This window comes from Amaranthus tricolor, chromosome 3, assembly GCF_026212465.1.
Source record: "Amaranthus tricolor cultivar Red isolate AtriRed21 chromosome 3, ASM2621246v1, whole genome shotgun sequence".
Lineage (NCBI taxonomy): Eukaryota > Viridiplantae > Streptophyta > Magnoliopsida > Caryophyllales > Amaranthaceae > Amaranthus > Amaranthus tricolor.
The window spans coordinates 31,281,140-31,293,876 of NC_080049.1; the positions used below are offsets into that span (position 1 = coordinate 31,281,140).

At 35.7% G+C, this 12,737-nt stretch overlaps 2 protein-coding genes across 3 annotated transcripts; both read left to right on the top strand.

Moving 5' to 3' along the window:
- Positions 1-495: 495 nt before the first annotated feature.
- On the top strand, positions 496-2,009 carry LOC130808540 (uncharacterized). The gene is made up of 2 exons (XM_057674001.1): positions 496-1,600; positions 1,690-2,009. Exons 1-2 carry the CDS (start codon positions 496-498, stop codon positions 2,007-2,009), a joined length of 1,425 nt encoding a protein of 474 aa, XP_057529984.1.
- Positions 2,010-3,701: 1,692 nt separating this feature from the next.
- Positions 3,702-12,386, top strand: LOC130809208 (argininosuccinate synthase, chloroplastic). 2 transcript variants are annotated; one of them, XM_057674882.1, is made up of 11 exons: positions 3,702-3,995; positions 4,503-4,646; positions 5,719-5,771; positions 5,912-5,993; positions 7,639-7,768; positions 8,820-8,868; positions 9,783-9,965; positions 10,104-10,178; positions 10,257-10,442; positions 11,506-11,594; positions 11,679-12,386. In XM_057674882.1, the coding sequence occupies exons 2-11, from the start codon at positions 4,571-4,573 to the stop codon at positions 12,229-12,231; spliced, it is 1,476 nt and encodes a 491-aa protein (XP_057530865.1). In that variant the 5' UTR covers positions 3,702-3,995; positions 4,503-4,570; the 3' UTR covers positions 12,232-12,386. The 2 variants fall into 2 exon arrangements, with proteins under 2 accessions (XP_057530865.1, XP_057530866.1); XM_057674883.1 differs by having other exon boundaries at positions 3,759-3,995; positions 4,508-4,646.
- Positions 12,387-12,737: the final 351 nt, after the last annotated feature.

Below are 12,737 nucleotides of genomic sequence, written 5' to 3' on the forward strand. Positions count from 1 at the left end.
GTATTATTTTAATTATATAATAGTGGGAAATAATGATTGTATTGGAATAATGAGAGAGCAATTAATTGTAGATATAATTAAATAATAAAAAAAAAATCTGATTTTATTGTAGAGAGAGAAATTACATGGAGGGAAAGTAACCACTTTCCAAATTGGAAAAGTTTACATTTTTGTTTCTAAAAAAAAGGAGGGAACTGTAATCACAAAGTTTACATTTTATTGTAGAGAGAGCAAAATATGTCCTTGCATTGGCCAAATTAGAAATACATGGATTACTAAAATGAATAATTACAAGTACAATCTCCAAAAAAATGACCTTACAAATTCCTAATCATCTTATTTAAGCTGCTGATTTAAGGCTTCAAGCATAAAAATCAAAACAGCAGCCTCACAGTACATGGATTACTTTGTCCAGCCACGATATTAACCCAAACAGCAGCCTCACAGTACCAAAAACAACTCTCCAGCAACCTCATTTGCATCATTAGCCTTGTAATGGCTTCAAATGATGACGATGAGCTACCAAGGGCTTGGTATTTTGGATCAAATGCATACGATTCACAGCAAAGCTCCAATTCTGACGAGGAACGACAAGAAATTGATGCACAACAAATAGAACAGCAAGATCAACGTAAACCAAGGCTTACAAACGAGTTGAGGCATCTCATTTTACATGAAATGTTGTCACTTAAAGTAAGTGACTCACTCCCACATGGTACATTCGTACGAATAGCAAACAAATACGGTTACACACCAAGATCAATTCGAAACTTTTGGAAACGTGCAATTGAAACCAAAGAAGAAAACAAGCCTTATGTTGTCGATTCAAAGTACAAGAATTGTGGAAGAAAAAGAGTTCAAGTGCCACCAAACGTACTTGAATCAAAACCAATGGGTGAACGTACATGCATAAGAGATGTTGCAACATGTTTAGACTTGGCACCAACAACGGTTTGGCGATTGATACGAAGGGGGGAGATTAAGGCACATTCAAATCCATTACACCCTTATTTAACGGATGCAAACAAGGCGAGAAGGGTCGAGTGGATTTTAAGTCTCATTCAAGAAGATACAATTCATCATCATCCAATGTATAAAGGTATGTATGACTTCATACATATTGATGAAAAATGGTTTTACTTAACCAAGAAGACACAAAGAGTTTATCTAGCACACAAAGAAAAAATTCCATATAGGGCGGGAAAGTCATCAAAATTCATTCCAAAAGCCATGTTTTTAGGTGCGGTTGCAAGGCCTAGATGGAATCAATATGGCCAATGCACATTTGATGGGAAAATCGAAATTTTCCCTTTCGTAAGTAGGGTTGCAGCACAAAGAAATTCAATTAACCGTCCAAGGGGGTCTATAGAAATTAAACCAACTGATTCGGTTACTCAGGAAGTTTATAGGAGCATGCTCATAGAACAATTAATTCCAGCAATTCTTAGAAAATGGCCAAGTGATGGTCCATCGATAATTTTCATCCAACAAGATAATGCAAGGGTTCACATAACAAATGATGATCCATTTTGGCAACTAAACAACAGGCAAGGGGGCTTTACATTCATTCTAACTCAACAACCACCAAATAGTCCCGATTGTAATATTCTAGATTTGGGTTTGTTTAGGAGCATACAATCACTTATGCATAAGAAAATGCCAAAGAACATGAATGAGTTAATAAAGCAGTGGAAGATGCATTCGAAGAGTTACATCCAAAGACTTTAACCAATGTTTGGATTTCATTACAACACCACTTAAATGAAATCCTAAAGGTTAAAGGGTCTAATGACTATGTTCAGCCACACCTAGGGAAGAAAGTTCAAGAAGACAATGGAAGGTTACGAATACAAGTGCGAGTACCATCACAATTGGTTAGGGAATGTGTACGTTTCCTTAACCCAAGCACAAATCAGCAAGGCACACAAACAGAAAATGAAGATGCTGCACAACATAATCAACAAATACTTGAAGCATATGATGAAGCAGTGGAAGAATCTCAAAGATGATTATAAATTACAGCCCCTTAGTTTATTTTTTATCATCATCAAAATTGTTTCTATAAAACTTAGGAGCAACTAATTATGAAATCAACATCAAAATGGAAATTTAAGGTCATGCATATGTATTTACGTCATTATATAATGATCATTTCAGTTTTTTTGCCCCCTGATTCATCATTGAGGTCTTTGAACCTCTCAGCTTTTTAAAATTTCAACAAGAAATGACGCAAATTACTGTACATGAACAAAAAAATCATATGATGTGTCGATTGTACACAATTGCTACTCAACCAAGTAATTATAGATAATTTTTCAGATTTTAAGTCAAGTAATTGCATAAACACATCACAGGGGTTTTTCCAAAAATTTCAAGAACAGACTTCCAAAAAAAATAAGACGAAATCAAAAAGGTTCAGAACAAATCCAACATCAAACATCACAAAATCAAATAAATCCAACAGCAAACATCACCAGCACTTATCATGAGTGTACAATTCAAAGGAAATTCAAGAAAAAATTACATAATTCATGTGCGTTTTTTAGGGTTTTTTTACCCCTTGAAGCAATAACTTCCTCAGGAGCGTCAGGGACAACCAAATTAACTTGGTCTTCATGAATCTTAGATGGAGTTGAAGGATTAACATGAGATGGAGACTCCAAACAATACTCAAGAACACTTTGTGGTAATTCTTCTTCAACATTAGGAGAAGGAGTAGAATCACGAAACCTAGATGTAGCATCATCCTCCATCGCCTTTTGATATGCCTCAAGATCTTTTTTAGTCCATTTAAGAATTTCATTTGAATAAGAGTGTGACCTCCCATTAATGGAACAAGAACAAAATTCTCCACGGTCACACAAACCGTCATAAAGGTATGATGGTATGGTCGAATCACTCTTAGATTCGACGGTTGTCATGGACAAACAAAAGTTTCAAACAGTAACAATGGAAGTCGAAGAAGAAAGCAAAACAGAGGGCTTGAAAAAATCAAACTCAACCAAAATTCACAAAACGAACATCAAAATGAAGACCAAATTCCGATCTACATTTTAATGCAGTAAAAATGGAGTAAAAATGAGGAATGAACAGGGGATAAAAGCTAAGAAAGCCATGGAAGAAACTCAAAGAAGAGAGAGAAAGCAATGACTTCTTTTGGGAGAGGAAGCATTCATGACCTTAAATGACACACGCTGCTCCCAAGGGGAGTAAAAGAATCCAAGGGTTAAAATAGAATTATTTAGGGTAAAAGAGGGTATTTGAGGGGTATAAATGGGAAAATAACTTTCCAAAAATGGAAAGTATTCTAAAGTGGAAAAACTTATGGAACTACCCGTTTTAGTAAGGTGGAAAAACAAAAAGGAACGGAGGGAGTATATTATATCGATTCAGTTTTACTTTAGCTCTTACAAAAGTTCGATTTAGAGTCTCACCACTTAGACAAATGGTTAATTCCTTTATCCCTTTGCGTATAGGAATAATTCAATTTACTATTGAATAAAAATTAATTTTTTTAGATATTTGTCCAACTAAAAAATAAAAAATAAAAAAAATATTAATTTAGCCATTTGACAAACACTCACAAATCATTAAAAAAAATTAAATAAAAAATCATAAACTTGTTCAAATAGCAGCAAGTCGGTTATCTAATTAATCTATTTTTCTAATTGATTATTTAAAGTTACTTGTTCAAATCTTGTTCTAATTGATTATTTTTCTAATTATTTAAAGTTAATTGTACACTTCAAACAGTATCCATCCATATAATAACTGAAATGTCCGAAACCTGCGGATAATAACAGGTGATAGCGCTGAGTAGTATATTGAGGGTTTTGCTAATTGCTACCCATTGCCTAAACCCTAATATCTCAGACCATTAATCCACTAGTACCCGCTTTGGCTTCCTCCCGAACGCCGAACGATTGCCGGCTGACGAGCGAATCGGCCGACTTCCACCAGACCACCACCACTGTCCACAGACCTTCACTATTTTGGTATATTATTCAATCTCTATTTGTTTCAATTTGTTTGATTAAATTTGAATTTAGGTTTGATTACAAATTATAATTGTTCGATTCATAATTTTTGTAGTGGGTTTATTTGCATTTGATTGATTGAATTTGTATTTTTTTCAAAATTTGTTTGATTAAATTTATATTGAGTTTATTTGAATCATTTTGATTATATTTGTATTAGGTTTATATTAAACTTTTGATTAACTTGAACTCTTGAAAATTGGAAGAACTTGCTATGTTTGTTTTTTAGCGTCTTTGATTATCATTTTGATTAACTTGAAACCTGGAACTTGCAAGTATTTGGTTTGTTTGATGGTATGCGGGTGCTGTGAATTTTGATTAGGTTTTTTTATTAATAGAGTGGTAAATTAATGACTAATGTTGTTTTGACAATTTAAAATGGAAAATAGGTTTATTAAACGTTGTTGAATATTATTTTTTTTATTAAATTTGTTGACATCATTTTTTTTCTGGATACGTCCACAGTGTAGGAGTCTAAAAGCTCATTTACACCCTAATCAGATTGATATTTTGTTATTCTCCTGCTATACTACATGGCTCAATTGCATGCTTTTTCTGCTTCTGCTGCTGCCACTCCTGGTTCCGTTTTCTATGGCCTAAAAACCTCAGGTAATGATATTGTTTATCTTTATATCCCCTTTTCATTCAACTAGAAGTATAATCTATTTATATCATATTTTCTGTTTTCTTTAATTATGTTTCATGAAAATAGACGATTTTATTCTCCTGCAGATGTTATATCGATTTTGTTGCTAACAATGTTGCTTTGTGATTTTTGATGCGCAGTGAATTCTACTCACTGCCATTGATAGTTTAATATCTTGAAAATACTGTATAAATTTGAGATTATAGTTAACTTTGATGATTTTTCTCTTTTGAAGTGTTCACGGTTAAATCTTGGCCGTTAAGTTTAAATCTAATTGTTCTAAGGTAAAGTAAAACGGGGGATGGATGTTTTGAATTTCGATGGCAAAATGGTAATGGGATAATAAGTTGTTATTGTTACATATTAGAAGCATTATTTATTTTTGTTATTGGACTCGAGAGTTCCTATCCGACATGTTACGTGGACACTCAACAAATTAGGGAAAAATACAATATTTTTGGTTCAAAATAGCGTGTCAAAGTGTTGTTTTAGTGTCCAAGTATGATGATAAGACACAGGTACTTGAGATAAAATGAAGAGTTTGGGTAATAAAGCTATTGAGTGTAATCGGGGAACCCAAGGATTACAATTAATTGAGGAGCCAATTAGAATGATAGATGGAAATGGTGTGTTTTGCATTGTTACTTTTAATTGGTCTAAGACAAAATCTTGTTTTTTAACTAGGGCCTGTTCTCGGGTACATATTCAAAACTGAACTTAACTTGTAGCTTTTTAAGTAGTGAAGATGTGACATAGTAAGTGATGGAATAAATGTAGCAGAGCTGACCTAAATCGAATGCATTAAAGCTGGACTGAATATGTTAAAACTTAACATATGCTGAGTAGAATAGGCCCTTAGTATACTAGACCAGGTAACTAAGGTGAGGCGGTGAGCGGTGACTCCTTGCGATTTTTCATGCTAAGTTGTTCTATGTATGCTTCACGACCTCACCTAGTATGAAAGCAAAACAGGCCCATCATAGTTTTTAAGACATTCTTTCTCATCATCACTTACTAGGAAAATTCATTGTGTAGGTTTTTCTGAGGCTCGTGATAAGCTATGCTGCCAGAGGAGACATACACACAAGGTACTTGAGTATTTTGATAATGCGGTCATGCTGTGTCATTGGATTGATGCACAGTCTACATTGTCTTCTCTTTCATTTGTTGTTATATGCCCACACTAAATTTATTCTTGAATCTGATTTTAGTTTATACCTTTTGACAGTTGTTTGCAAACATGTGTGAGTTTTACGGCAATTTTGTTCGTCAAAATAAGAGTTTCATAAATAAAGTTCAACAGAAACAAGGTGAGCTAATGAACATAAGTGTCCAATTTTGAGCTTCTAGGAGTGCATACTTCTTTCTCTATACAATTTAGCAATAATATGTTGAAGGTTTAATGAAAAGAAGCTTTTTCTATCCTATTTTCTAACTTTTTGTCAGAAATATTATTTCGTGGGGTATTATGTGAAACCCTTGATGCATTGCCAGTAAATTGATTCTTTGGTTAAGTTGAAGTAATACAGTAAGACCGGCTTTTGGTATCCCTATGGCCTGAGTTAATACATGCCATATGGGACAGGAGGAATAAAAAGATACTTGATTTGAATGGTCCTGATGAAGATAGTCTTGTAAGCTAATGTTGCTCAATTCTGCTGCTAGGGCTGATGTTGAGATGAGCAATCAGTTCGCTAATGTGTTCCTATGGCGCTGTTGTGTGTTATTCTGTTTGGGCTGTTCTGGTTTTTGGGTTTCAGTTAAACTGAGCTGCTGCTTTTGATATGTTCTAGTGGTCAGTGTTGTCTTTCTGCTGCTTTTTAAGTGACATGGTCAAGGGCTGCTGCTATAGTGTTGTGCAATCAGTTGAACAATTTATAGGGCTGCTGCTGTGCGTTATTCTGTTTTGCTGATGCCTTTGGTTTCAATGTTTTTCTTTGCTGCTGTTTTTTTCTGTTCAATCCCTCTCTTTGTTGTTGTAGTTAATGGTGTAGTGTTGTGGCTGAGAGGTGTGTTGTGTAGATTTTGTTCTTGAAGGCTGGGGGTGCTATTGTGTTGAGTCTGGTAGGGTTAAGAGGGAGTGTCATCTATGCTGATGGTCTTTGTTCCTGCTGCTGGGTTTATGCAGAGACCAGTGCTTCTTGTGACATTTGCTATGGTCTTTGTTTGGTCCTCTCCAGGTTGGAGTGAACTTATATTGGTTTTTTTTATTGTTGCTTTTGTTTTTAGTTGTAGGGCCTATTGCATGTGTGTTTAAGCAGTAGGTTTGGGTTGGTGTTGTTTGTTTATTTTTCTTGCTTTTGCTTGTTCCTTTGTTTTCTAGTGGTTTGTGTTTGTGGGGGAGGTGTTCCCTTGTTTTTTTATCAGTTTTTTCGGTAATAAATTGAACTTTGCGAAAAAAAGTTTTGCATGTATTACATCACGCCATCACAACTTTGTTGTATAGTCTGTTTCAGTGTAACATAATTCACCAGTTAATTCGCTGTTTGAATTCGTGATTCGCTCAAAATGACCCTAAAATAGCCCAAAATCGACCATAATTCGCTTTTTTGATTCGCAATTCCCAAGGAGATTAGTGAATTATGTGATAGTGGTCTGTTTGCTTGTTCATGTATGTACTCTGAATTTACATCCGTATTACTTATTACTATGTTCTTGGTTGGAAGTACATTTGCAAATTTGTATGCATTCAATTAATGTCATTAAGGGGATGGGGTTAAGTGCCAAATGAGCAAGTATACTGTACTTTGGTTCTTATGGCTTCCTACTTAGAAACTGGTCTGGAAATTTAGGACGTAAGCTCTCTGTTATATTAATTTCCTTTTGATTGGCATTATTTCACTTGTTTATGAACATGTTTTTTCTTACATGGTTCAGTGTGTTTAGATTTTATTCTATTCTGAAAAGTCAGAACTTTTACTTAGCAATCACCTTGATTTGAAATGTCTGATACAGCTATCAAAGCAACTATAGCAAGCGACAAGGAGGTTGAGACCAATGGAAGAGGCCTACGGGGTAAATTGAATAAGGTGGTTCTAGCTTACAGTGGTGGCTTGGACACATCAGTTATTGTCCCATGGCTGAGGTATATACAGACTAATGTGTGTTTTCGATCTTTCGGGGTTCTAGTTTTCTATAACCTGTTTAGAAGGGTCCCGTGAGAAGAAGAAAAATTGAAAGAATATATATAAAATTTTACATTCTTGATGGTTCTCATTGTACGAAGATAATATTTTATCTACATGCTACTTTGGAAATGATCAAAGCTAATGCTAACAAACTCTAATTAACTGTATTATATCTCTGTAAGAGCACCAAGTGTAAATTAATGAAAAATTGAAAATGATTATTACTACTTGGCTGCTCTTGTGTTACTACTCCCTCCGTCTCCACGAATTTGCCACAATTTTATATTGCACAAAAATTAAGAGATGGTGAGAACATTTGAAATGTGGATGATATTAAGAGGAGTTGAAATGTGTGGATGAGAATAAAAGAAATTGGTGAGGGCATTGTCATAAAAGGAAATTGTAGCAAAGTAAAAGGGACGGACTATAAAGCATAATATGACGATCTCTAGGGATAGAAAGGGTATGAACTAGGGAAGAGGATTACTGTGCCAAAAAGTTAGGGGAGGATTACCGTGCCAAAATTTCCATTGCAAAGTTTCCTAAATATGGGGGGCAATGAAGGTTAACTTGCAGTTAATTAGTTGGCTAAAATTTTAATTGCCAGTGAATTGGCCTTCATGTCGCCCATGTAGTTGAAAGGTTCTTGTTTGTGTTGATTACCCCAATGTTTAATATTAATTCAGAATTTTATGAAGGATGAACTTATTTTGTTATTAACAGAATTGCATTAATTGAAGTTTGTGGTGACCTTTGCAGAGGGATAAGTTTTTGTCTTGATGAGGTTGCTTTTAAATATTTATTTTTTTTTTGGGCGGGGTAGGGGTTACTTGGAAGCTAAGTCACTGGGTATTACAAAAACTCTCATGAGTCACAATAACAGTATTGCATTAGAGAACAATTTCCACTCTGTTCCCTTATCTCACGATAACAGTACTGCATTAAACAAAAGGTTATGGTCTAATTTTGTCTGTATTTACTACTAAGAGTGATTGTTCTCTGATTCAGGGAAAATTATGGCTGTGAAGTTGTCTGTTTTACTGCTGATGTCGGCCAGGTATTTCTTTGGTCGTCACTACTTTTGCCTCATTATGTGACTATGACTTCATCCTTTTTACTTTAACTTCTTGTGTCTGAAGTTCATTGAATCTATTGGTTCTTATTAAATCTTTTTGGATTTACCTAAGAATTTTGATTATTATTTTATTCAGCTATAACATGAATTTGGTAACCCTTGCATGTTTTTATTTGGCATTGTGTGAACTTTCTTTTCTGTAAACTGTTTTTAGGTGAATAGGCAAATATCTTGGAATCTGATGCAGAAACAAATTAGAAGGACCTCAAGTGTGACATAATTTTTAATAAAGGGTATCAGAGTAATAACGTTTCTTGTGTGAACTGGGGGATTATGGCTGATTTGTTTTGGACTTTGGTTCATGCAACCGATCCCATATCATTGGGATTGCGGTCTTTCATTGCTGTTATGTGAATTGGGAGAGTTATTTTGATATGAAAACTTAGTTTGTGATTTGCTTGTTTACATTGTCATTGAAAGTGAAGGCGGTCAAAGCCAAAAATGTTAATTGTAACAATGTTTTCTTGAAAACTAGTATTCTTTGTTTACTACGTGATATACACATCTTTGATGGCATGGCTTAGAACTTGGGGATTGATTTTTAATTTCCTTATATAATCTTGTGTTATGATTTTAATAAGCTTTTAAGTTTCACTTTTCCCTGTCTTCTTTCTGTTGTATTGAATCACTATTTTCCTCGTCTTAATGCCACAAACATTTCCTTGATGGAGAAAAGTACAAGGGTATGCTCTCGATATAAGCTTTCAATTCTTTTTAATTATTTCTTTGCAGACGATTTCATGGTGACGGTGTGTGTGAATATGAGTTGACTTGTTGCTACATGAAGGTTAGGCTTGTTATCTTTTTGTTTATTGACTGTACTTTGCCTAATTCAGGGATTACAAGAACTAGAGGGCTTGGAACAAAAGGCCAAAGCTAGTGGTGCGTGTCAATTGGTTGTGAAGGATTTGAAAGAGGAGTTTGTCAGAGATTACATATATCCTTGCTTACGTGCTGGTGCTATCTATGAGAGGAAGTATCTTCTTGGGACTTCAATGGCTCGTCCTGTCATTGCGAAGGTATGCATATCATCTAGTAAGGTCTTTAGTTTCTTTCTCTGGTGCTTCCCCCACTAGGTCAACCCTTTGAAAAGCCAAGACTGATTCATCATTCATTTCATCAAGGATTTTCTGAATGCCGTCCTACTAATTATGCAGGCTATGGTGGATGTTGCAAAAGAGGTTGGAGCAGATGCTGTTTCTCATGGGTGTACTGGAAAAGGAAATGATCAGGCATGACATATTCTCCATACATATGAGATTTGTGTATAGTCTTCTCCCTCGTAAAATAACTTTTACTGTTTGTTTCAGGTCCGATTTGAGCTCACATTTTCTGCTCTGAATCCTGCTCTCAATGTTGTCGCTCCATGGAGGGAGTGGGACATTACTGGGAGAGAAGATGCTATTGAATATGCCAAAAAGCACAATGTACCTGTTCCTGTAACAAAGAAATCTATTTATAGCAGAGACAGGAATTTATGGCACCTTAGTCATGAGGTACATTCTCTTGTTCTTTTCTTCCATGTGCTATAGCTGCATGGATAGATTATGTCCGTAGTGCATTATCTTACAGTCTTTCGAAGGGTGAAGGGCGACGCATACTTGCATTAGGTAGGCTGGAGGATCTTATTCTTTTTTCTTGATCGAGAACCAATGCTGCTAATTCCGATAGTGGACTATGGCATATGGTATCTTTACAACTGGTACTACTGATTTTTGCAGAGGCCCAAGCATTGGTGCAGGCCCACAACTGAAATCTGCTTACTCTAGAAGAGGATGCAAGGGTTGATGGTCTAGATAGTTCTGTTGATTTCATTCTGTTATGACAGTCTGTTAAGAGAATATCCAATATTATGATCTACCAGATTTTGCCGACATTTATGAAGTTGTTATGCTGAGGGAGCCTTTCTGTTATGAGAGTTGTATTTAATGTACAGGGGAGGGTAGTCATCTTCATGGTTGTATTCACTAGTGTTGTAAGCACTATTGGAGTTACCGAGTCGTTTGAAGAGCTCAGGGGAGTATACTGCTCTCAATATCATTTTACTACAAGCATTCTACCTCTCTAATCTCTCTCTTCCATATTTTTCTTTGCATCACTGAACTATTTCTAGTTCTCTTCGTCTGCATTCTCCCCTTCTGCAGCAGTAAGATAACAATATCTTGGTTTGATTTCATAGGAAACCAAATTCTCGTTATACTTTGAGGTAGCTTACTCTGTCAATTCAATAGTCATGAAGTATTAGAGTAGTATTCCCTCCATTGCTTAAGCATCTGTCCAACTAATGACTGTACTTGCAATACTTTTTTGTAAAATATAATTCAATGAGGTTTGAGCTATTCTTTTGTTGTGCTTCCAAGTTTATCGACTGGATAATTTCTAATGAATATTAATCTTGAACTTACAGAAGAGGAAAACTTTTTAATCTAGTATTATATCTAGTATGTATGCGAGACTTGTAGATTACGTAATGGATAGACCAACATCTTTTAGAGTTTGTTCGATGGATGTGTCTCATGGTTTTGCTGTCATTATCTTTTCTTTGCTGTGATATTATAGGGAGACATCCTGGAAGACCCAGCTAATGAGCCAAAAAAGGATATGTATATGATGAGTGTTGACCCTGAAGATGCACCCAACACACCTGAGTATGTGTTTTATTCAAATCGAGAATCCCTTTTCTTGATCTTCGTTTTTATTGTTATTTAATTTGTTAAAAATTAATTGAACAGATACATTGAAATCGGCATTATTTCTGGAGTCCCTGTATCTCTCAATGGAAAGGAACTGTCCCCTGCTACCCTATTAACTGAGCTTAACGAAATAGGGGGAAAACATGGAATTGGCCGAATTGACATGGTTGAAAACCGTTTGGTGGGTATGAAGAGTCGCGGTGTGTATGAAACTCCTGGTGGTACCATCCTTTTTACTGCTTCCCAAGAACTCGAGTCTCTAACTCTTGATCGGGAGACAATTCAAGTAAAGGACTCACTTGCCCTCAAGTATGCGGAGCTTGTTTATGCGGGTCGATGGTTTGATCCACTTCGTGAGTCCATGGATGCATTCATGAAGGAAATTACACGAACAACTACTGGTTCAGTGACACTCAAACTTTATAAGGGGTCTGTCACAGTAACTAGTAGAAAAAGTCCGTACAGCTTGTACAGAGAAGATATTTCATCATTCGAGACTGGGAAGATTTACGATCAAGCTGATGCTGGTGGGTTTATCAGACTCTATGGTTTACCCATGAGGGTGAGGGCCATGCTTGAAAAGGGCATGTAAGATGTTTCTAAGCTGCTTATTTTGTTGGTGTTTTAGTTGCATTAGAGTTGTAAGCAGACCTCCTTAGCGTATCGCAACATCATTTGATTTTCGCTTTGACTCTTCATAAATCGCTGTTTGGAATTTTGAATTTAGTTACAGTTAAGCTTTCTTAACGTATGCATCATCAAACAATTTAGTTGATAGACTTCAGCCAGATTTTGCTGCACCTTTTGGAGATTCACTGAGACAGGTATTAATCTGAATGGTTCAGTTCTGGAATACAACATCATTTGTACTACCCGAAAAAACTGGATCAGATTTTCTTTCTCCACTCCGAAATGATGGTGGGTTTGCACAACAGACAATTTATACAAACTCTGTTAGTGACGGAGATGGACCATCATACCCGCCACCAAATTAGTTTTGCTTTACAGAAATTGGTAAATGAATGCTTGGAAGTCCCGGAGTTGTATTGGAGTTTTTAGTCTCTTTGTTCCTATGAAGTGCCTTTTAACGGGCATCCT